At 44.4% G+C, this 23341-nt stretch overlaps 1 protein-coding gene across 1 annotated transcript; it reads right to left on the reverse strand.

Moving 5' to 3' along the window:
• Positions 1–7194: 7194 nt before the first annotated feature.
• vax2 (ventral anterior homeobox 2) lies at positions 7195–22837 on the reverse strand. Its single transcript, XM_084691847.1, has 3 exons — positions 22588–22837; positions 19032–19219; positions 7195–8208 (listed from the first exon to the last, which is right to left on the reverse strand). The coding sequence occupies exons 1-3, from the start codon at positions 22835–22837 to the stop codon at positions 7726–7728; spliced, it is 921 nt and encodes a 306-aa protein (XP_084547973.1). The 3' UTR covers positions 7195–7725.
• Positions 22838–23341: the final 504 nt, after the last annotated feature.

Below are 23341 nucleotides of genomic sequence, written 5' to 3' on the forward strand. Positions count from 1 at the left end.
CTTCCTGTGTCTGTCACTCGGCTTTCCCACACAAAAGTTATTGTTGCCAGGTGTGTGTGTGTGTGTGTGTGTGTATTTGCGTTTCGTGTTGCCCTCCTCTCAATGACTAAATCCAAATAACCAAATTTGAATTGAGCAGGATGTAATTTACGTCTAAACACGTTTCATCCATTTGCACACATCTTCTTTCGATTCGACGGGGTGGCAGGGATGAAGTCATGTGAGGAGGGGGAGGGGGGGTGTCAGGTGAGATGGCATTCAGGCTGAAGACCATCTCACCAGTGTGGTCCTGGTCTCCCACACCGTGGGGTTGAGTCCAAGTGTGTGACAGGCCAGGCAGAGGTGGCGACCCCCCCGGCACTAATGAGGCCAGAGCCCTGTGACCCCAGGGGTGTGGGGGTCAAGCAGTGCCTGCTGGAGCCCCGCCTCTTTACGCCAGGGTATGTGTGTGTGAATGGACCCGAGGGGGAGGAAGGGGGCATGTGTCACCCCTAAGCCGTTAAATACCCACCTATGCCCCCATAATGTCACCCTGATAGACTGCTGGTCACTCCAGGGGTCACAGTAGGGTTCACAGTGAAAGTGGGGGGGGGGGGGGTGGCATTAAGTTAGACGTCTGACATGACTTTCTGATGGGAGCAATAGAACTCCACACCTGACAACAGGCAAACAGAGGGGGCGGGGTAAAGTCTTTTTAAAATGGAAAACTAGGTGACAATCTTCAGGAGGGAGTAGAAGAAAGCACACCAAACTTTTCTCAGCGTGAAAGCTGGGAAGAGATTGAAAGGGTTGGCCCACATCCTTGTGTGTTGAAGAGAAAAGCAGATGTAGCAAGGCCAAGGACATTTTAACAACCGAACAAACCTCAGCCCAGATCCGCCTCGGCTGAAAACCAACCATGTTTACTCTATTTTGGATGCCCGGCGTTTCCGTGCGACACACATGCAACACACATAATACACACATGCGACACACATAATACACACATGCGACACACATAATACACCCACACACACACACACATCTGACAGCCAACCAATACAATCTAAGGTTAATTTACAACAGAGAATAGACGAAGGTAAAAAAGACATATGTTCCCTGTCTTCCGTCTGTGAAGGAAAAGACTGCAGACAAAAAGAAAACAGAGGAGCTGTCCTTGAGAGGAGAAAGAAAGAGTACACGCACAAATTGAGGTCGATAGGTGTGTGTGTGCGTGTGTGTGTGTGTGTGGTGCGAGGGGGGGTGGGGGGGGGAGAGTTACAGGGTGTCCTCTGCTGTAGAAAGGGGGAGACTGTTGGCATTCTTCATTTATCACACTGATGTGCACACTTGAGGAAGACGGTGCGGTGGTACAATAAGTCATCTTATCTTTCCTCCCTCCTTCTCCCAAGGTCTCTCCTTAAGGTTCGCTCCAGGAGCCCTGAAAAGACTGGTGATTGAAAAAATCAGAAAAGGATTCCAAAAAAGGGGGCCGTTGCATGGGTGATAATTAGATTTTTTTGGGGGGGGGAGGGGGGTTAACAAAAAGAACCATGGATCGCTAAGACCGTTCTCCATCATGTAGCTACATCAACAATACTTGATATTGTTCCTTTTAATAATAAATTATAGATTTATACGTTGATTTTATGTACAGTCAATTATTGTTGGTTTTGGAGAATGACTTTCGACTGCAGTAATAGAAGAAGATCCTAAATGTTCGTCGAAGTCTGTTTTCAGTTGGAAAAGGAAGAAATGCAGATCTGGCAACATGGGAGTTCGCAGGTATTCAGTGCCCTCCACAATTCAACAAAAGGGTTTGTTGTCTACTTCCTTGCACTTTGACCCCCCACTTCACTTCCTCAACACTTCCTGGTTCGGTAAGATGAATAGGTCTCCACGGTGACGGAGTTCTCAGACGACACCTCCCCAGATTCTCCTTTCTCTTCTAAACAAAACAAACAACTGTTTCTTTCACCCTTTTCCAGGCTTTGGAAAAACCTGCGTTGTGTGTCTGCAAAGGAGGGCTAAGTAGGGTTCAGCTCCAGGATTTAAAATTTCAGTTCCTGTTGAGGCTCTCCCCTGTCCTTTCCCTTGTCTGTCCTCGAAATAACGTGTAATCATTTCTAAAAAGGAGGTAGAGCTCAAATCGAACAGCTAAATACGCTAGTCCTAAGATCCTTTAGTCTCCCAGTCCTCCCTCCCGCTGCTCAGCCACGGGGAGATTCGTAGGGGCTGGCCAGCTCTGAGGAATGCAACGGTCCGGACCTTTAGCGGGACTGAGTCCGATTTGTGTGAAGTATGTCAAAACAAGCGGCCGTCATGTCAGCCGTGAGGGCTGAGAAAAAGCGGGGCAGGCCTGGGGCCTCGCTGGGCCATCCGGCCCCTGAGGTCAGCCGGCAATTAACCCCTGAGGGGGAGGCCTCGCCCCCGCCTCCCCCCGCCCGCTACCCACGCCCCCCACACTCCCCCCTCCATAGCTCCGATCCATCCCAGCTCCAGCCGTTCAAACACCCAGCCCCCCCAGCTGATTATACCCCTCCCTCTCCCCCCACTTGCAATCCCCCCCCGCCCCCCGCCCCCCCTCGTTGCTGACCCTTGACCCTGTGCACCTCTTTAAATGTCACATGTGCAGGTGTGGAGGGGTCCCTGGCCTGGCTGGCCCCCAATTAGCAGGCCTAATTAGAAGAGGGGCCCCCCTGGTGGGGTGCAGAGCTGCTTCATACAGGGGAGAGCTGGTGCGTACTAAAGAGCAGGGGGGCGGGAGCTCCTAACAGCACGCACACACACACTTGCACACCTGGACATTCTTTCTTTTTTCTCACTCTCTCTCTCTCTCTGTCCCTGTTACATTCCCATTCACACACAGATGCACCCCTAAAAGGCATCCTGGATAAAAAAATTAAAAAAACTGCGTCTTTTTTTTTTTTTTTTAAGACAAAGGGTATTTCTAAGAGTGTTTCTAAACAAAACAGTTTGGAGAGACTCGTTGTTTTCACATTCTGAGTTTTGAAGAATAATAAACAAGCAAAAACGATTTACACACCCGCACAGAAACACACAAAACTACCCACAGATAGTCCTCCTCAGAGATTGGACAGCATTTTCCATCACACCTGCCAGTTCATCCATACCTGTCCCTATTACATCCAGCCTAAATCTAAACCCTTTTTATCAGCTCTGTTTTCCACCCTTCCACGGTCAAGGAGATAATTATACTTTCTCAGTTTCTTCTTCTCCTTCCACCTCCCTCCTTCCAAAACAGGCCACCCATATGTTCTCCTTTCTACCGGCCCTCTCGCCTCTCCTCTTTCTCAAATAAAGGCGCCAATCATTTTAATTGGCACCCTGCAGTCAATTGTCCCTGCTCGGCAAGGTGCCCCACACAGGGTCTGTGATGCCAGTGACTGAGTACAGAGTGGAGAGCTGTGTATGGGCTACCGCTGCACAGCATGGAGGCTAGCTTTGCGTCTATAACTTCACACACTGAGACACGCGGAGATGTACGAGGATGACCGGAGACTCGGGGGCCTCTTGTGGCTTATCCAGAAGACAAAACGCTGTTTATTTGTGATGGGACTTTGGTTTAGAACCGTTTTGTGTGTGTGTGTGTGTGTGGGGGGGGAGATTGTTGGATGTTTTAAATGTGTCAGTGTGTATATACTTAAATGGAGTTAATGTGAGTAAATGGAGTCATTGAGTCAAGTGGCGGTATGTATTGTAGGACTTAAAAAAATTGATTTGCACAATTCATACAGCCTGTGCTTGATGAGTGTGAATTCTCAAAATATAAAATATCTTACTTTGGGATAACACCAATGGATCCTGACATCTCGATGTTTGCTTTTCCCGGGATAATGACTGGGAATGGGTGAGGTAATGGTCATTCAAGAAACTGTCTGACAGCAAGCAAATTACATACATATTTATATGCATATGGATAAAAATACATATACATAATATACAACATCATGGCGTTGTAGACACTGCCTGAAAACAGATCAGGAAACCAGAACACAAAAGACAGTCTCTTTTTAAATAAGTGCAAATTGTTAATGACAAAGAATTGTAAAGCATATATATATATATAGTTTTTTTTCAGTCTTTCTCATTTTCAATTTTTCCGTTAAGATCACATGATACCGACATGGAAATACTGTGCAAAGACCCATATATTTACAGTTACAGGTTGTTTGTTTGCTTGTTTATCTTGGTAATGTGTATACAGTAGCTGATGCTGGTATGTTAGATTTCACATAGCTGCACACACAACTTTCAAAAAAGGAAAGAAGTAGAGCCTTATAAGCTTGTTCCAAAAACTTGTCTGTGTGCGTTCGAGAAAAAAACAAAACATATTCTGTTTGTATTTCAAATAAAGATACATCTTTTCAACACAATCTCATAGGACTTAGACCATTCAACCTCCTGGTGTAGCACCTCCTACATAGAGACACACGGAGAGAGAAAGGGGGGGGGGGGGGTAGAGAATGAGCACAGAGATTTCACAAACTCAAACCCACACATTTTTTACTCTTTCACAGAGGTAACTTCTTTGACACTTGAGACTGTGTAACCTTGAATATACTGTATACGGAGTGCAAATGATGTCACTGATTGCACAAAACAAAAACAAAATAGTTTCCAGAGAAAGAGAGACAGGATGTGATACTATAGTTGAGGCCCTGGAGTTAATACTGCAAAAGCTTCTCTTTGCAGACGTAGGGAAGCTTTGTAAATGAACCTACTGTGCACTCACTGTACCAACATATAAATGCAAGGTCCTTTTTTCTGTTTTAGAAACAATCTTTTTTTTTTTCAAATTGGGTTTACACCGACTGTGAACATGTAGAAATCCTAATACACGTTACAAACACACAACTGTACACCCGCGAGGCGAGGACTGGATATAACAAAAGGAAATATCCACACAAAGAGTGATGAACCACATGTGAATGCAGTGTTGTAACTGTTCCCGATGCGTTTTCAGATTGAAGGACCGTCTGTATGACTGCTAGTGGCTGGCTGCGATGAAGAAAGCTCTCTCAAGTAAAAATGTAATGAAAAGAGAAGCTACTCTTTCTTCCTCTACATCAACTACATGTCGATTATTTGGCCAAATAACTGTAAGACAGGAGAGTGAGAGACCTTGTAGGAGGAGAGGAACAACTTTAAGAACTTTAGAAGCAACACACAAAAACACAACTCAGAACAAAGAAGGAGACAAGAAAGATTTAAAAAGGACAAAAAAAAAAAAAAAAATGTGGAGAGTATGAATCAAGTTCAAAAGCTTCGGCCTGTTTCAGTGCTGTTTGCGCCCGCTCGCCCTAGTGGATGCTCTCGGCTCTGTCTCCCTCCTGCATGTTTCATGACCCGGTGCAGTGAATAATGGATGGTGCTTATTGAAAATAACACAGCGTTCAACAACAGTCAAGGCTCCACCGCCACGGCAAAGAAGCGATGACAAGAGAGAGAGATAAAGAGAGAACACAGTGTGACACACACACACACACACATCTCCACGACAACAGGCGTTGTCAGAGATCTCTCTGGTTAAACTGAACCGAGGTGCCAGAAAGGTCAGACTAGGGCTTGCGGAACACGGGTGGGTGGTGGGGTCACAGTGTTGTCGTGCTGGGGAATTCTACACACGCGATCACAGTCGCGTTGTCAGGATCACAGTCGCGTTGTCAGGAGTTTGAGGTGCACCTTGCTCACATCTATAAACAACCAGGCAACAGACGAGAGGGGCAGCCATCTTTAATTGATGTTACGTTTGAAGGACGAGAACCGCTGAAAGAGGAAAAGCACTAAATGAGGTCAGATGTGATTTAATCAACGGACGGTGAAATGATGAAAGTGAACCAAAATATGTTTTCGAAGACTGGGAATTGCTAGAAAAACAGAGGCACCAAGAAGAGCACAAATCAAATGAGGGGCTGACATCTACAGATTGAGGTTAAACGCGTATGTATGGCTTACTGCATTTAGTTTCAAGACAAAAGAGACTATAAGAAAAAATGAGGTGACGACAAGAGCAATAGGAGTCAGAAAGAGTATACAAATTTTTTTTGAGACACAATTCAACTTTTGACCGCTGCCTTTCAATACGTTTTCACACAGCAAACTGCATGTAGAGCTTAACCGATTCACTGATTCTCAGAGAACATCAGTTCATCAACGTTCAGTCAGAGCAAGGTTAACAAACTATAGGACTGGGTTCTATTGAAAGGTTTTTTTCTAAGGGAGGACGGAGGTGGGGGCTCATTTAAATACATCTAGGGAAGTAAAGTGCTTTTGATCAAAAGTAAGGAAAGTAAATGATAGAAGAGAAGGGCTGGCAGACTGGATGAAGCTCTTCATGATGGAGAGACAAGTTGGCTTTGATAAATATCAAAACACATTAAAAGCACTGGTATGAGAGAGATTGAAAAATATATATGAAAAAAAAAGCTTACTGTGTGAGTGAGTGTTATGAATGAATAGCTGACCCACCAGAAAAAAAACTTCCATTCAATCTGTAGGGAAACTGAAAAGGGTTGATATGACCAGTTTGTTCAAGAACACAGTTCGAGTCTGGTGGTACACCAAAGCAAAAAGGGGGGGGGGGGGCGGGGGGGGGGCGATGTATGTACACAGTTAAACGGTCTCACATCCTCCGATGGCCTTGAAGCCATAAGCCCTTTAGTTGTTTCAAAACATTCCAAGATTATCTTAAATGGGGGGGGGGGGGGGTTGTCATGGCGACGGACAGCGTGGGTTGGCTCTGGGCCAATCGGTATCTGTCCATATTGCGGGATGGTGCGTGAACGGTGAATTACGGGTTAATCTAGGGATGATGGGAGGGAAGACCAAGGTCAGAGGTCAAATCTCTTCAGGTTGACCTAAATTTGCTTCATGTGATTGGAACACAAGGGTTACAGCATTGTGGCTTGTCAAACCTCCCCACAGACAGTGACCAGGACCGGTCCTAACCAACATTCTGAACGAACCGCATCTTTCTACAACTTCGGCTTGGATTTGATCTAGGAGTTGCTTATAGCACAAGTTCTGAGTTCGTCCAAACAAAAGCAAATGAAAGAATTTACAGAAATCAGTGTTGGACAACACAGATTGATTAGCTTAAAAAATGCTTCAGTGCATGAACCTGATAATTTACAAAGCAATGTCTGATTACAATTCCTGTGTTTTTATGAAATTACTTCTGCTTTCTGACTGGCTCAACAGGGTCTAAAATGTCAGGTTTGCGTGATATATATTTTTTACTAAACAACAAATGGAAGCATAGAGAAAGAAAAAACAACATCACAAAACACACAAGACAGAGTGGGTCATCATTAAAACCACTGTAGTGTTAAGAAAAATACCTGTTCTGGAGAAATCACGCACATACACACACGCACAATCGTCATTTTCTAAATTAACAAGCAATTTGTATTCTTTTTTTTGAGTGTGTGACTGACATCACCACAGATCTTACACCATCACACACACCCCCCGCCCCCCAGTGTCCTGTCTTTGCCATTTTGTGGCAGTAGCTGGAGATGGCGAGGACAAGGTGGCAGTGACCCAAAATGGCCGCTCAAACTGAGTTCAGTAGTCCGTTTTCCTCTTCGTTCCCACATTCTAGGAATTAGGGTGCATCTTCTCCCCCTTTGTCCACCCTGTGTGTGTGTGTGTTGGAGGGGGGTCAGGTCGGGAGATTTTGTCACACGCCAAACTCCTCTCCCGGCTGGGTCGCCAAATTCCTTAGGAAACTGTCTTCTTCCCTCCGATGTCCTGCTCCTTCCTGTCCAAGCGGGAGTACGGCTCGAACGCCGACGAGCCGCAGCCGTACACCGACGTCAGTTCGTGGTGAGCCCCGCCCAGCAGCGGCATGGAGAAGCAGAGGGAGCGTGGCGGCACGCCCAGCCTCGGAGAAGAGGTGTTCCCTCCGAGCGACGGCAAGGACAACCCGAAAGTTGCCGCGGACACGGAACAGGGAGGGGTGCTGCTGCTCACTCCCGGCGAGGAGGAGCTCCCGGGACTGACCAATAGGGAGCCGCCGTTCCCGTGGTGGGGCGGGCCGAGGAGCGGGGTGGGGGGCGGGGCGGAGAGAAGGCGGCCCTGCTCGAGGAGGCGCAGGATGTTGCAGGTGGCGAGCGACTCGGAGGACGAGGAGGAGCGCTTGTCCGAGTCCTTGGTGGTGTCCTTCTTCTGCTTGGTGCGGCGGTTCTGGAACCACACCTTCACCTGGGAGAGAGAGAGAGTTAGATTGTGACTTTGTTGGTTTATAAGGAAGCGGAAGAAACCAAGTTTTGGGTCGTGGTCAAGAACATCCGACATCAGGAACAACCACACGAGTACAACACTGGTCATTGGTTTAACGTTTCTGTTTTTAAGCAGGACGTTTAACTCAAGCAGGACGTTTAACTCTACTTGGGTACCATCATTCCCTACTGTGCTGATGGGAGCAGAATAGACAACAATGCAATCAGAAACGGGGTTCCTGAGGGTGCACTCGTTTTGATACACGGAGCGACCCAGGTGGGTGGGAGACAATGAGTAAATCACCCCTCCACCCCTGACTCACTCTAAACAATAAAACATGCAGAAGATCCTTCGCTGAAACAGTCTCTGAAACTGAGTGTCAAGAGAAGGGCAGAGGCCAGGGGGAGAGGTGGGGGTGGGGGGGGGGGGTGTCGGCAGGAGGGGTGGGAGGGGGCGCTGTGCAGCGCTACACAAAAACGACACGTCAGCGGGCCCTCGTCCTCCATCACGTAGCAAAACAGAGAAGCTCAGTGAACTCCAGCTGTCCTCGTTGCTCTATGTTTAATTGATGCCCCTGGTGCTTTAACGTATTTGATGTATGGTGTGGGGCTGTGGGGCTGTGAGGCTGTGGCTGGGCACCAGGCGGGGGGGTGGAGGCCAACGAGGGGTCAGGGACGATTAGATACAGCTTACACACACACACGGAGAGATGACGCCCATGAAAAATATATCTGAGTTCAACTGACAGTTTTTTTTTTTTTTCCTCTATGTCCTAGCTCCGCACACAAAGTCTACATTGTTCATCTCCGCTAAGCCAATTCAAAAGACTGTGTTCGATTTTAAATCGTATGTTCCTCTCGTTTTTCACCCCTCACTGCTAATGCCCATCTTCGTGTATAGGCATTTGTGTGTGGGCATGTGCTTGAGGATTGTGTGTACACAAACACACATCCGTCAACCTACACACTCACCAACACACACACACACACACACAACCATCAACTCATTCCATGTCTTTATCTTGGGAATCCTGTGACCTAATCTGTCTAAAGTGGGGATTGAAGCTACAGCAGCAGCATCAGGCCATGTTGCTGGTCATCGGAGCCAGAGGCTGGCTCACCGCTGCCAGGAAGACATTAAGTATTCATCCAGTCATTTTATTAATGTTGCACAACAATTTGAGAGATTTGACAGCCAGAATCATGTGAGCCCGCTACCATGTGGACACATACACACGCACAAAATTCGAAAATGCAACACACAGAGACACACACACACACACATACATACATACATACATACATACATACATACATACATACATACATACATACATACATACATACATACATACATACATACATACATACATACATACATACATACATACATACATACATATATATATATATATATATATATACACATACAAAGTGATATCATTAAGGGCGCTACTGCTCACAAATGAGCTGGATACACAGTTCCAGCTGCATTCATTCACAAGAGGGTCACGTTGACTTGAGCGTGTTAACTCTCTTTGTACACACACACACAAACAGTGACCTTTCTCCAAAGCACTCAGAGCCGTCCTTTACATGATCAAACTGAATGTAAAGACCCTAGCCGCCCCTTAACCAGCAAGCTTTAGCATTAGCGACAATCCCAACAATCCAATGTCTTTGACCAGTTATAGGGCTAGTGGCCTGGGTTGCTGATTAGAGCAGTGTGTGGGGTAAGTGCGCAGTCGAGGCTAACATTAGCGTAGTGTGTTTGTTTGTGCATGTGGCCGAGTAAGCCAGTAATGTAATGACTGGAGGAGACCCATTAAGACAGGTATAATGGGATTGATAAAGATCTCACAGCTCAGAGAAGGACACTGACGTCTTAGAGAGGAGAGGAGAAGGAATGTAAGGATGGAGGGCTGAGCGTGTGTAGGTGTGTGTATGTGTGTGTGTTTATGTGTGCGTGTATGTATGTGTGTGTGTGTTTTAATATCCCAGACCATTACTTCTTGAGTGTCTCTCTCCTCATGATCTCTGTGTTGATGTAGTGCTCTGCCTAGCTAACACCACACATTGTTTGAGAGCCATCACGTTAGAGCCTGACATGGCTTGGACTGGGCTCCTGTTCCTCTGATTGGTTGAAATCACGACCAATACCCTCACTGCCCCAGCTAGGGTGTGGCTGAGCTACCTGTTTGAGAATGAGGGAGGGAGAGAGGGAGAGAGAGATAGACAGGGTGAGAAAGTGAGAGAGAAAAGCTTTTAGCATTTTACCAGGGGCTATAGTAAGGGGAAATGATGAAAAGAGAAGAAAGCAAATCTGCCTCTTGTACATCTACACTATTGGAAATAAATCCTTTTTAATGGGATCCAGGGTTCAGTGCTGGGGCAGAGATTACTGAGGGAGATCTAGCGTGACCTGGATTTGCCCTGGCCCTCCCTGCCCCACCCAGCTGCACTCTGCTCCACTAGGCCACTGCTCGGGTCGAGCTGGGTACAGCTGGATAGGGCAGGGTTGACTGGGGCAGGGGTGGGGCTGAGCTAGATGTTGCAGGGCTGGGTACAGCAAGGGCATGGCACTTACTGGACAGGGGCCAAAGAAGGGAGTTCAGGCAGAGCTGGGAAAGAGCTACGACTGCATGACTGGTCAGAGTATGTGGATGAAGTATGAAAGAGTGGAAGGAGGAGAGGAGAAGGAAAGGGGAGGAGTAGCAGAGGAAAACAGCAGATAAGTGTCCACACACACACAACAAACACAGATGGATAAATAGAGAGCGGGAGAGACAGAGAGAGAGACAGAGAGAGAGAGAGAGAGAGAGAGAGAGAGAGAGAGAGAGAGAGAGAGAGAGAGAGAGAGAGACAGAGAGAGAGATAAAGACGGCTGATGATAAGCCGCCTATCGCCCTGGGGCAAAGGTCAGCGCCAGTGCCATGTGTGGGTTAGGCCATTAGACAGCTGAAACCATATACCTTCCAAATGACAGAGAAGTCAGGCTGAAAAGAGACTGAGAACATGAATTAGAACCGACCACGTACTTTTAAAGCGTGACCATCTCCTCGTATCACAAAGAAGATCATGTCTAAAACTCGTGACAAAAAAAAACAAAAACAAACAGATGTTGTCTTATTTTAATAAATGTTCTGGAGAAAAACATTTTGGGTAAAGCCTCTTTTAAATGTTTAGGCAAGCTGCTGGTCGGCGTAGTATCAGGGAGGCTAATCTCTCAGAGAGAAGGCAAAATCCGCTGAGAAGGACACCTGCTGACAGTCTCTATCCAACACTCACCGTGACCCTCACCAAGCCCCCTGCTAATAACGCCCCTACCTCCCAAGCCCCCCCCCCCGCCCCCTGATCCTAGACATGTGACGAGCATCAGACCCCCCCCCCCCCCCCCCCCCAAGCCTCTACGAGCACAATGACCGCCTCTCTGCCCCACCGCAAAAGCACCACGCCTGGAGATAAATGCTCGTACACCAAGTACAATGCAGAGAAGGTTCTAGAGAAATGCGACCCGGGTAACATTTTCCTCAAAGTTTGCCCCCTTACTGTGTTTAGCACTTTTGTACTTGGTTTTTGTCCTCGCACTATTTATTCACTGTCATGCATCATTGGACCAAGGGAAATGAATATCCATCCTGGATAGATAGATATCCAATAAAGGCTGTATTCAGTGCTGTACGTGGGTTTCATCAGGTGTCGGATTGTCAAGGGTTTAAAACAGGAGAACGTCTTTCTCTTCCTCTGCACTGTAACATGTGTAATCTGTTAACACTATGACATAACACACAGGGACTGCCCCGGACCTATCTGCTCAATAACTCCATCTCTCTCTCTCCCTCATGATCCTCATCTTGCTCACCCTTTGCCCTTCTGCCCTGACACTTGCACCTCACCATGCCTCCATCCCTGCCTTGAGTTTGTTGAACACATGTCGCAGGGTGGTTCAGCCAAGGGTCAGGCCCTTCTTACAGCATCACTGGTAGATATGGCGCCCTAATCCTGATTAGTGCAAAAGCACTTGGGACTATTATTAGGCCCAAAACCCCCCCCTTCTCCTTCTCCATCCCTCCATCCCTCCCTCCATCCATCCCTCCTTCCCTCTCTCCATCCCTCCCTCTCTCCATCCCTGCCTTCCTCCATCCCTCCCTCCCTCACTCCAGCCCTCCATCCCTCCATCCCTCTCTCCATCCCTCCATCCCTGCCTTCCTCCATCCCTCCCTCCCTCACTCCATCCCTCCATCCATCCCTCCCTCATTCCCTCACTCCATCCTTCCAACCCAGGCCAGTCCAGCCAGACCTCTCAGCCTATAATGTTGCGGTTTGGATAAGGCAATTAGGATTACAGTGTGTGTGTGGAGACTGAGAGGATACCCCTGCCTTGGCTAGACCCACGCCCCTTCCCTCCGCCCACGCAGCCCAGTGGGGCACAGCGCCCCCCTGTGGTCAACGCCTACGTCCATCACTCTCGATGGAGCTTTCCACCTCTCCGTCTGCCTGTTTGTCTACAGTGTGTTTTTCCTTTTAGGCCGAAAGGGTGTTACAGGCCATAACCAAGGACGGAGGGAGGGATGGATGGATAGAGAGAGGGAGGGATGGAGAGAGGGATGGATGGAGAGAGGGAGGGAGGGATGGAGAGAGGGAGGGAGGGAGGGAGGGAGGGAGGGATGGATGGAGGGATGGAGAGAGTGAGGGATGGAGAGAGGGAGGGATGGATGGAGGGATGGAGAGAGGGAGGGATGTAGAGAAGGAGGGATGGAGAGAGGGAGGGATGGAGGGATGGAGAGAGTGAGGGATGGAGAGAGGGAGGGATGGAGAGAAGGAGGGATGGAGAGAGGGAGGGATGGATGGAGGGATGGAGAGAGGCAGTAGACTGGGTGTTTATGCATGTGTGCCCGTGTTTGAACTACTTTGGCGGGTGGGGGGGAATCCATGGCGGTGGTGAGGATAACTCTCACCATGGGCTGCAACAGGTGTCTGTTCCAGCTAATCTTACGACATAATTGCATTACAGCTTGCTCGTAAAATAACACAAAAGCCTTGCACGCACACAAACACCTTCCCCAGTGTCAGCATTAGACCAGTAGGTCGTCCACATAGTGATTAACTTTTCACCTCAAAAAGACAATAAGAGCCTAATCACTGTCAACATTTTATTTTCCAACAAAGTAGATTACTGCCAACTTGGCTGTAGTCTAGTTCACTTTGCTTTTAGCTCCATAGCACAAGCCGCTAGACTCAGATCCAGACCACTTTGTGTCACTTTGACCCGCCACGATAATGACACCACGTGACACCCAATAGCGACAGGCTCCAGCAACGGACCCGCCCGATCGGCCCATTCCGTCACCACCCTGCCCGTATTCCAAATGACAGAAATCTAGAACGTCCCCCCCAAACAGTCTCGCAATGACAATACACACAATACAGCAAGTGTTCGTGGGAGCCTTGTTCAGGCCAGTGTCTTGTCTGGCTTTCTGTCTGTCTGTCCAGCTGTCTGTCAAGTCTCCCTTCCTCGCTCTTTCTTTCCACATTCTGCCCGCCCCCCCACCCCACCCCACCCCACCCACAGACAATCCCTCTTCTATCTGGACTTCGGCCTGCGTCTGTGGTCCCGGGCCTTCCTCACTCCTCACTCCATACGGGTGCCGAGACTCAGACTGTCTGGAGGGGAGACTCAGGGAACACAGCTGGGACATTCAGGAGCAGCCAGCAAGGCAGACGGACAGACACATCCCCGTCTCCTTTCCCCACTTTCTCCTCCTCTCCTCCTCCTCCTTGTCTTTCGTTCTCCTCCCCCCCCCCCCCCCTCAGTTTCTTTGGCGCGGGTGTACAGATTCACAGCTGTACAGACCAACTAGACATCCACATTCTTTACGCGGGCCGAAACGGGGTCTGATACCACTCGCAGTGAGTGACTAGACATCTCTAAATCTCATCAGATGTCTTTCTGGCTAAGGCGTACAGCTGAGCAGAAGGAGAAGAGATAGTGAGGCAGATGGGGGGGGGGGGTTTATGGGGGTTGGTGAGGGTTGGGGTGGGGTGGGGGGGGGGGGTCGGGGGCTACGGTCAGCAGGGAGGGCATTAGTCTATGTGTGTGAGAAGAGCTGATGTTTCAAAACAGAGGTGATACACATCATTCTAATACTCTGCTCCCAGTGCAGTTTCAGTAAGATTAGAATCTGATCACCAGGGCATTAAACGGACCAGGCTCCCCCTGTATGACTTAGGCCCTCCATTTCGAAAGAGACATGTGACCATGTCGGGGCTGTGTCCTATAGTGCCCAATCACAGATCTCCTCCAGGGACAGCAAGCTCAATCTAAGCTCTAACCCTCACTTCTGTGTGGTGGTGATGTCTGCGCTCACTTCATCTAATATGTGTATTTAAAAAAGTATAGATAAGAATATCAATCATGAAGAAAAACAAATAAACACACAAAATACTCTAAACCCTCTCAGTTGGACATGAGACCCCCCTTGGTTTTCAATCAACATCGACTCTTACTGGGCTTGATGTTTTACTCTTTACAAAAAGACCCAGTGTCACGTCTCTTATTAGACAAGATTACATTTCGATTGTACTTTGCCGTTACGTCAAACGATACAAATTAGTTTTAAACCACTGCGCTCTGCAAATGGACACGCCAAAGTCAATGCCGGGTCAATGAGGAAAATCAAATACAGACACACTCAGTTATTTTTTTGAAACACTGGAGGTCATAGGTGGCTCCTATAGCTTCTCCACTATTTCTCCTGCCTGGGATTAAATAGCTTTAAGCAGCCAGTAGCCTGTAGCATTACGACCCACTGCTCCCTGTTCCACCAATGGATGCAGCGGAGCACAGTGGAATATAGAATACATAGAATACTATGCAATTAATGAAATGCCACATCCCAACACTTTAGATGTTCATGATATGTCTGATCTCTGTATGTGATTCTGAATCTCAATTGTTCCATTCCTCCACTATTAAGGAGAAATTGTGTAGTGTTTGAAAACATAACGTTTTACTGTAAACGAATCAGAAGCAGAGTGACCAAACTGAACGTGTTATTCAATTGCAAGAGATTACAAGGTGATGGGATGAAAGTGCTCAAAATTGTACGAGGTATAAGCCGAGGTCCACCAAATATATTGTTTTAAGCTTTGATGTAGAACAAGGATCTTGGAAAACAATTTAAGGGAACACACAAGCAGGGTTGGTATTTAAAAGAAAAACTCAATTCCAAACAGAAAGTAAATCCATTGTTTGTTACAAAATAAATCCAAATAGAAGGGTTAAAGAAAAAACAGATGATAGATTGATATCTAAAAATATTGCATTGGTGGACGAATCTGTATTTACGAGTTTACCACAGCAATTACTGTGATCAATTCCATAACATTCCAAGATCTATTTACGTATCTGTCATGTTAATATCATAACTTGATAAAATGGTAACAACCATTTAAAAGTGTGTCCATGAGGAAGCGAGTTGCCAAGCAACCATCCAGGCACCTGTACACGGTGTGCAGCATGCCCAGTACCCAGAACACCTGATGGCGTACCATGGGGTCCCCCGCTGTGTTACCTGGTCACGGGGAGCCACCTGCTGGGGTAGGGGAAGAGAGAAGCGGGGTCCTGCCTGTCAGAACCGGGTCTCACCAAAGTACCCCGCCGCGGATATGGTTTGGTTTCAGGGCATGCTCTCTCCTGACACTCGGGGCTTTTCGCACAAGTGGTCCGGAACCAACGAGTGAGTGAGAAGCGGCTCTCGTATGTCTCAAGGTGGGACTCTCTGTTTAACTTGAGGATATTGAATTAAATACATGCTCTGTAGTTAAACTAGACATCATGGACGCGTTCTAATATTTTTTTACGATCATTTGAATGTGTCAGAGGTTTCTCGATTGTTGTATTAGTTTTCTTTTGGGACTAAGGGCATTATGTTGTTGTGTCAACTATTGCAAACAAACTCATTCATATTATTTTCAGGTCGATATCCAAAAGGCATTATTATTTAAATCCAATCCAAACAAAAACAAATCTTAAATCTTTTGAAACATTAGTGGCCACGTAAATGTTCTTAAGCATTAGCCAGTGAATATATTAATATTCAATGCTCTCACACATATTAATAATAATGTACTTGATGATATGTGAGGTGTTAAGTTCGATTAAGTTTGGTGACTTGGTTGACTTCAAAACAACCTCATCCATAACAACAGAACTGCATTTTTTTCAGAATAAACCAATTTATTCTGCACTGAAACATAATTGTTCAAGGGCAATTCATAGCTATTCCACTTGTTTTAGGACTGTGTATTATCATGTAAGGTACAGAGAATGTAATTATTTAATCAAAAACATCTGATACTTTCTTATTTCAACGTCCTTTGAAAAGAATGAAATCAAGGGAAAATGTACCTTTCAATCAGGAAAACTAAACTGTGTTTACATCCTAACATTATTTAAGATTATGTCTCATTTATTTCATAAACCATGAATATTATATTGAAATTCCTATGAGTTCCAATTAAATGTATCAAATATATCATAGGGGGAAACAATGACAATTTATGTTTAAAACTATATGGTTGTTAACATTAAATTTCTATTTTAGATTTTTTTTAAACGTTGTTCACATAAAACTACCCTAAAAATAACAAATTGATAATTTAATCCCCCAAGTAAGCGTTTGAGGGATGGCAATTATTGTGGTATAAATATTTACACTGCCTAATTTAATCTCCTACTTTGGTAACTACTGTTATGGTCTATACATGAGCATATACATGTATTAATTCAAATCACTATACATTTCCATTAGTTCTAAAGAACAAAAATACATTAGATAAAATGTAACGCTAAAAGGTCTCCGACCATCTGAGTGCGTTTCCAAGAAGTGTTGCTTTTTAAACTCTGCATTGAACAAAACTGCTTCTTTAGAAATGCTTTTAGACTTAATTCTAAAATTGGTTGTCGGGCATTATGCTGTTTAATTCATGTTTGAAGGGACCTCTATTTAGCAGTTATTGGGTGGTTTAGCCTTAGGTTTAGTTTATTTTTTTCCATATTTTTCGATTGACCAAATGTCTCCAGCCACGTGCTTCATTGGTAGCTCTCTCAGAATAATGTCCATAAGCTCAGCATTACGCTAAAAGTGGTTCCCTCAAAACAAACGTGCAATAAACCACCAAGCATAATTATCCGACCAGACAATTCCATACTAACAATTTCAGTGTTAATAAAGTTAATTTGAACGTGAGAAGTAAACACAATTTACAGAAAGTTCATAATTAAGAATTAATAATGTAATGAGTAACCGCTTCTTTATGCAAATGAAGACGCAAAAGCTGAAAACATTTCTTCTGCACCAAAAGATGGAGAGTAGAGAACAATAGCTCCGCCCACTGACACCCAAAGTGTCAAAACTAATGAGAGGGGCCTCTGTAAACGCGGCCGCTTAGCGTTGTCCCCAAACACCGTTTCTCTGATGTTATAACCTAGTATAGTACATAAATTCGACAAAATTTGCTAAATCATCTGTTGTTTGTTTTAAAAGCGTATGAAGGCACATTTTTGTATGTTGCCGTTTAAAAGTGCTGGCCTTTCGAAATTCGTTTATTGGATGATGAAGCATAGTCTACATTACAGTCAATACTAGGCTATCGTTTAGATCTGTCAATGTAAACATTAAGCTTATACGGCCACATATCTATCCTCTCAAAACGTAGACTATTAACTAAATAACAGTCTCATCCACCAAATGTTGGAAGCCACTGGTCTTACTCTACTCTAAGTAGCTATCCCACGTGCTTTTATAGTAGGGCTATTTTTTCTGTGAGGTTTTTGGCTAATTGTTTGCATTTTATTATGTTCTCTTTCATAAATACCATTGGGGTAGACTATTTATCAACACCCGAGGGCGTCTGGGCCTTCAGACAAACACAAGTTTCATTCAGTCAGACGTATTGTTTATACAACCATATAGACCTGTGGCATTTTTCATCACCACTGGGATATAAATGTACTAGCTGAGCAGGCTAAACATAATTATTCAAATACAATTATACTTGGTTTGTGCTCAAGAACAAATAGGCGTAACAACTAACAAATTCAGCCTAATGTCGTTACTGTTTTTTAATTTTGCTGTCGTTAAAATGATTGTTGTTTCCAATAGGCTATGTTAAAACACAAAAAATATTCTGTTCATTATCAATCAGGGAATGGCAGTGAAACAATGTTTTGTCCCCATGAACATCAAACAATCATAGCGCTGAGGGTGTAGCTCCTACTGCCTTATTCAGAAGAGCCTGCTACTGCCTTATTCAGAAGAGCCTGCTATAGGGTCACCGTGAATATCACGAAGATCCACTCACAAATGTCAGAACTGATCAACTTGAACTCGAATAGTCCCCCTGCAGAAATACAGTCCGTCATTTCACCAGTCCGACTTTGCATATGGTTGTTTTAATGAGGAGAGACACCATCTTTTCGATTCGATTGTTGTAGACAAACAAACAAACCTACGGAAATGTTGATGCCGTCTATGTTAACAGCGTAATGCATTCATCGTTTCTTTTCACAGTTATAGTTTACTGGAAATGAATGGTTATTTAGATCCATTGTAGGCTACGCTAGCCTGAAGGCAATGTCCATGCAGCATGTCAAAAGTAGTAAAAATGACTGCATAGGCTATAGGCTATTCCTGTGATCATTCGAGACCATTCAATCAATTGCTTTATCTGTCGTGTGAAACTTGACGTTAAATGCAGCCAGAAGTCACCACATTTTTGCAGTTCTGCTTAGTTATATCTTACCTGAGTCTCTGACAGGTTTAACTGCCGCGCCAGTTCTGTGCGCTCCCGGCCCACCACGTATTGGCAGCGCTGGAATTCGAGCTCGAGTCTGTAGAGCTGCTCGGCGGTGAAGGAGGTTCGCGTGCGTTTCGGCCTGTCGAGATCCAAGCCTTTGGGCAGAACGATCTCGCGGATGGTGCCCTTGGCATCTGTGAGTGTTTACGTACAGATGGAAAAAAAACTGGTCAAAATAAATAATCCTGCAATACTGTCAACAAATATGCTAGGCCTATACTTTACTTTCTTTGGTTTTTATAAACGTAGCCTAATACATTTTGGGCTTACAAAAATCAACAAAATAACGGAATAATCCCCAAGTAGGGCCTATGCAGCTAATTGAAAGTGTATATAGGTTTATGGTTCGGTGATAACACAAAACAATGACCTAGCCTAGACTGCATTGGCATACATGATCTTAAAACGGACTTAAGATGGGAGTAACGTTGTCATAAGGCGTGCTGATGAGGAATGTGTTTATTTGGATCTCCTAGTTCCTATATTTTCTTGGAAAAAATTAACGGTGCATTGTAAAATCGTTCAGCAACCAGATAATCAAACAATATTATCGCTAAAACAAATATTTTGATGACACTTTAGAAAGGCAACTAGGCTAATATTGATTTTATTTTCAGATATCCCTACTTTGAAGTTGCCTAATTATGTTGGGTAACTAGCTGATTATAGGAGGATCCTCCAAATAATTTATAAAATCATCCCCAATTTTAAATAGTCAGCTAGGGCTTCAATAGGAGCAACACATAGCAAGAACGTCTTGAGCGCAAGTTCTGTTTTAATTATGCTACCTCCGAATTTGGCTTGAGTCCTAGACATCATCCACATAGTTAATGCATCAGTAAACATTATAACATTGCATATCAGCCTACAATTTAAAGGCATTGCTATACACACAGGCCTGTTCATTTTAATATGGTCTTTGTGATAAATAAACAAGGGGACTTTCTACCGTTAAATTGAATCGTTAAGGGAAGAATTACCTTTCAAAAATAAATATTTTCAGGACACCAAACGACTATTATGCCATTTCAAATATGTATTGGAAATATCGTTGTGAACGAAAGCCACTGATGTAAAATATAGTCTAAATAATGACTCTTACTGCGGTCTTACTCCATAGTCGAGAAACTATTTTAACCTAAAAAGCTTGAAAATAGTAGGCCTAAATTACCTCGATTGTAAGTGGACTAGTGTTAAAAGAAAATATATGAACACGTCCATAAGATATGGCAACATGTTTTATTGCCCAACCAATTTGACAATTGCTTCTGTAGCCTGTGGAATATATAGGCTATAGGCTACTATAACTCATTACTCTCGCCAAAATAATAATCATTTTTCTGTTATCACTGTTTTGTTGTCATCAATTGTAATGTGTTAAAACAAGTGATCAATGACTTAATTCTATGGGCTGCAGTCCACTGACGTCTAAACCATTAGTAGTTACTAGTTTAGGAGGTTTAGTTTTTTTCGAATATGCCACCATGAATGCAAACCACCGAGGCACAAAATACTAAAATATTCACGAATTCAATTTTGAACCCACATATGATTATTTTGAATATGTAGACTTCACTTCAAATATCTGAACACAGGGCTTAAGTCCATTTGTATGGAAGGAATTTTGTGTTCCTGAATATCTAAATCATGTCATCGATCACTTTGAGAAAAGTAGGCTATGTGATTTCAATAATATAAATCCGCCTGTCACTGAATTATCTCTCTCTGCATCACCAGAAAAACAGTTTAGGTTATTTGCTAATAGGGATTTCTAACCAACGTTGCCAAACCATAACATTCAACAATTACTTTATGTTCATTCGAAGTTAATTCTGTTACATCCATAATTGCTGAAAGAGCTACATTATCATTCCTGCATGCCGTACATTTGCAAGTCCCTCGGTACCGAACAGACTAACTCGATGACCTTTCGTTGACCCCGGGTCCTCACGAGGTATCCAGCGCATTCAGTCGTCAGCTTTACCAACAAATAGTGACACCGGAGATCGCGGGCTTAGCTCTGTGTCCCCGTGCATCTCTGCCAAAACCGCTCAGATCCTCCACACTACTTCTAATCAGTTTGTGTCTGTAGCCTAGCCCTGTTACTGCGAGCTTTCGACCGCCATCACCGTCCCTTGCACATGCCCTGCGTGGAGCACTGAACTAAATTATGTAAAAGTTTCTTTGTGAATCTGAAATGAATGAGCATTATTGGCCTACGCGTCTTTGTGCCTGGTACTGAAGGTCTCATCAACGTATTTAGACTGAAATAGGTAGAAAGCATAATCCTGTGAAATAAATATCCTTAATTAATTGTTTGGCTTAAAATGTTAATATGAAACCTTGTAGGCCTAAACTATATTAAAAGTCATAGTTGATTTGTTTCATACCGATTGGCTACAACAACAATTAGTTTGTAAAGTTTACATTGGCCTATGTTTATTGTAGGGGAGGGAATGTTTTGACTTACTTCATTTGAACATTAAGCTTCTACTTTCGCTTTGACACAATAATATTTATATAAAAGAATAAAGTAGGCTTATTATTAAGTCATAAATTCATAACTGTGAATTACTTTATATACTGAATGTATTTAATGTATTTATTGAAAATATATTTTCAATAAATATTCTTAGCAAATATTTACCTAACAATTACAATTTGATCATTGTTTTTAGACTTCATATAGGTGTGTGTCAATTGGAAAGTAAAGGTAGTCTACATCTAGCCTATCACAATCTATGATATAATAATGTAACCTGATTAGATTGAACGGTATGGACCTAATTCTATAATAGGAACTCTGACTCGTATTTGTTTGTGTATCATTTGGAGATGAATTAGCCTCTAAAAAAAGACACGTTTTCACAAAATAACAAAATAATTGGATTTGATAAAATAGCCTACCTCTGCACACACAGGTAGCTTACACAAAAAAGGCCTATAATATATAGCCTACATTTTGGAAGGGTCGGGGTGTGGCCACTATTTCACCAACACTTATATAGTTGGATCATGACTACTGCCAGGCTACCTTTTTCAGTCTACAGTTAAAACAACGACGACAATTAATACTAAGATCTCCATTGCAATGCCGTGTACCCTATGACTCAAGTCCTTACAAATTTGACTTTAAAGATGTTTAAATTATACGTGTTTTCTTAAGCTACAGACTGTTAAACATCCATATCAGAAAATGTGCTATGATATAAATATCCTAGAATAATAGGCTAAATGCCGTCGTACATCAAATGAGTAGTAGCATCATATTTTTTATGGGCTTTAACTAATTAGTATTGACAACAATTCAGCCTCCTAGCATTTATGTTATTTTAAATAAATACAATGTAGAATTACGCGGGGGAGTTTACAGATAGGTGAAATGCCTGGGGCAAACGAGGGTTTTAGCAGTAACTCACGTGCAGTGTTTCAATATGTCAAACTCATCTGAAATACACACATTTTTACGCACAAAACCCCCCAACATATTCGGTTGACTAACCTCTGACTAGAATTCTTCGGCAGTAGTCAGGGTCCACTCCCAAAAGTTTATCATGTCCATCTTCACTTGAGGAAGTTGGGGTGGATGCTGATGTCCCCGGGGTGTCGGCGATGCTCTGGACCGGGGACCTGCTTCCTATCTCGGTACGGCACTTGGGTTCCATACGGTCTGGACAAAGTGATTTGGATCCACAGTGATCGTTTCTGTCCTCGGCGATCCCATCGCCCATACTAGTGGCTTGATCAAACATGGAACTACTGCTATCGACTTTTTCCTTTCGTCTGCCTCTCGTATTTCTCCGGCAATAATTTAACTTTACCCCCGTTGTAATAGTTCTCCAGACAGACCAGCTGGACTGACCATACCGAAATTGTGATCCAGTTACAAACAAACCACGCGGACCTGCAACGGAACCGGACAACCCCCAAAGTGTCTCGACATGGTCCACAATCCGGAGTCCGAACGAAGGGCAAGAGATGGTGGATATGGAGAGGGAGGGGGCCCTATAGACAAGCCTCGGGACCCTCCTTGGCTATAGGCTGAACGAAAAATGCATGTTGTACGCACAGTAGTATACAAGAGGGCACAAGATCTATGACCTAAGTAACGGGGAGGTGCCACGCTGCTCACCCACGTATAAATAAATGAAAGACGGCGCGCACCCGGCACACACTGAAGAGGCTATAGCTCACTCTGTATCTATGAAGGGAAAGTTTTTGTTCCAGATGCACATACCATGCATGGGCCCAAAACA

The sequence above is a fragment of the Hypomesus nipponensis genome, chromosome 25 (assembly GCF_054491055.1).
Source record: "Hypomesus nipponensis isolate SF chromosome 25, ASM5449105v1, whole genome shotgun sequence".
Classification (NCBI taxonomy): domain Eukaryota; kingdom Metazoa; phylum Chordata; class Actinopteri; order Osmeriformes; family Osmeridae; genus Hypomesus; species Hypomesus nipponensis.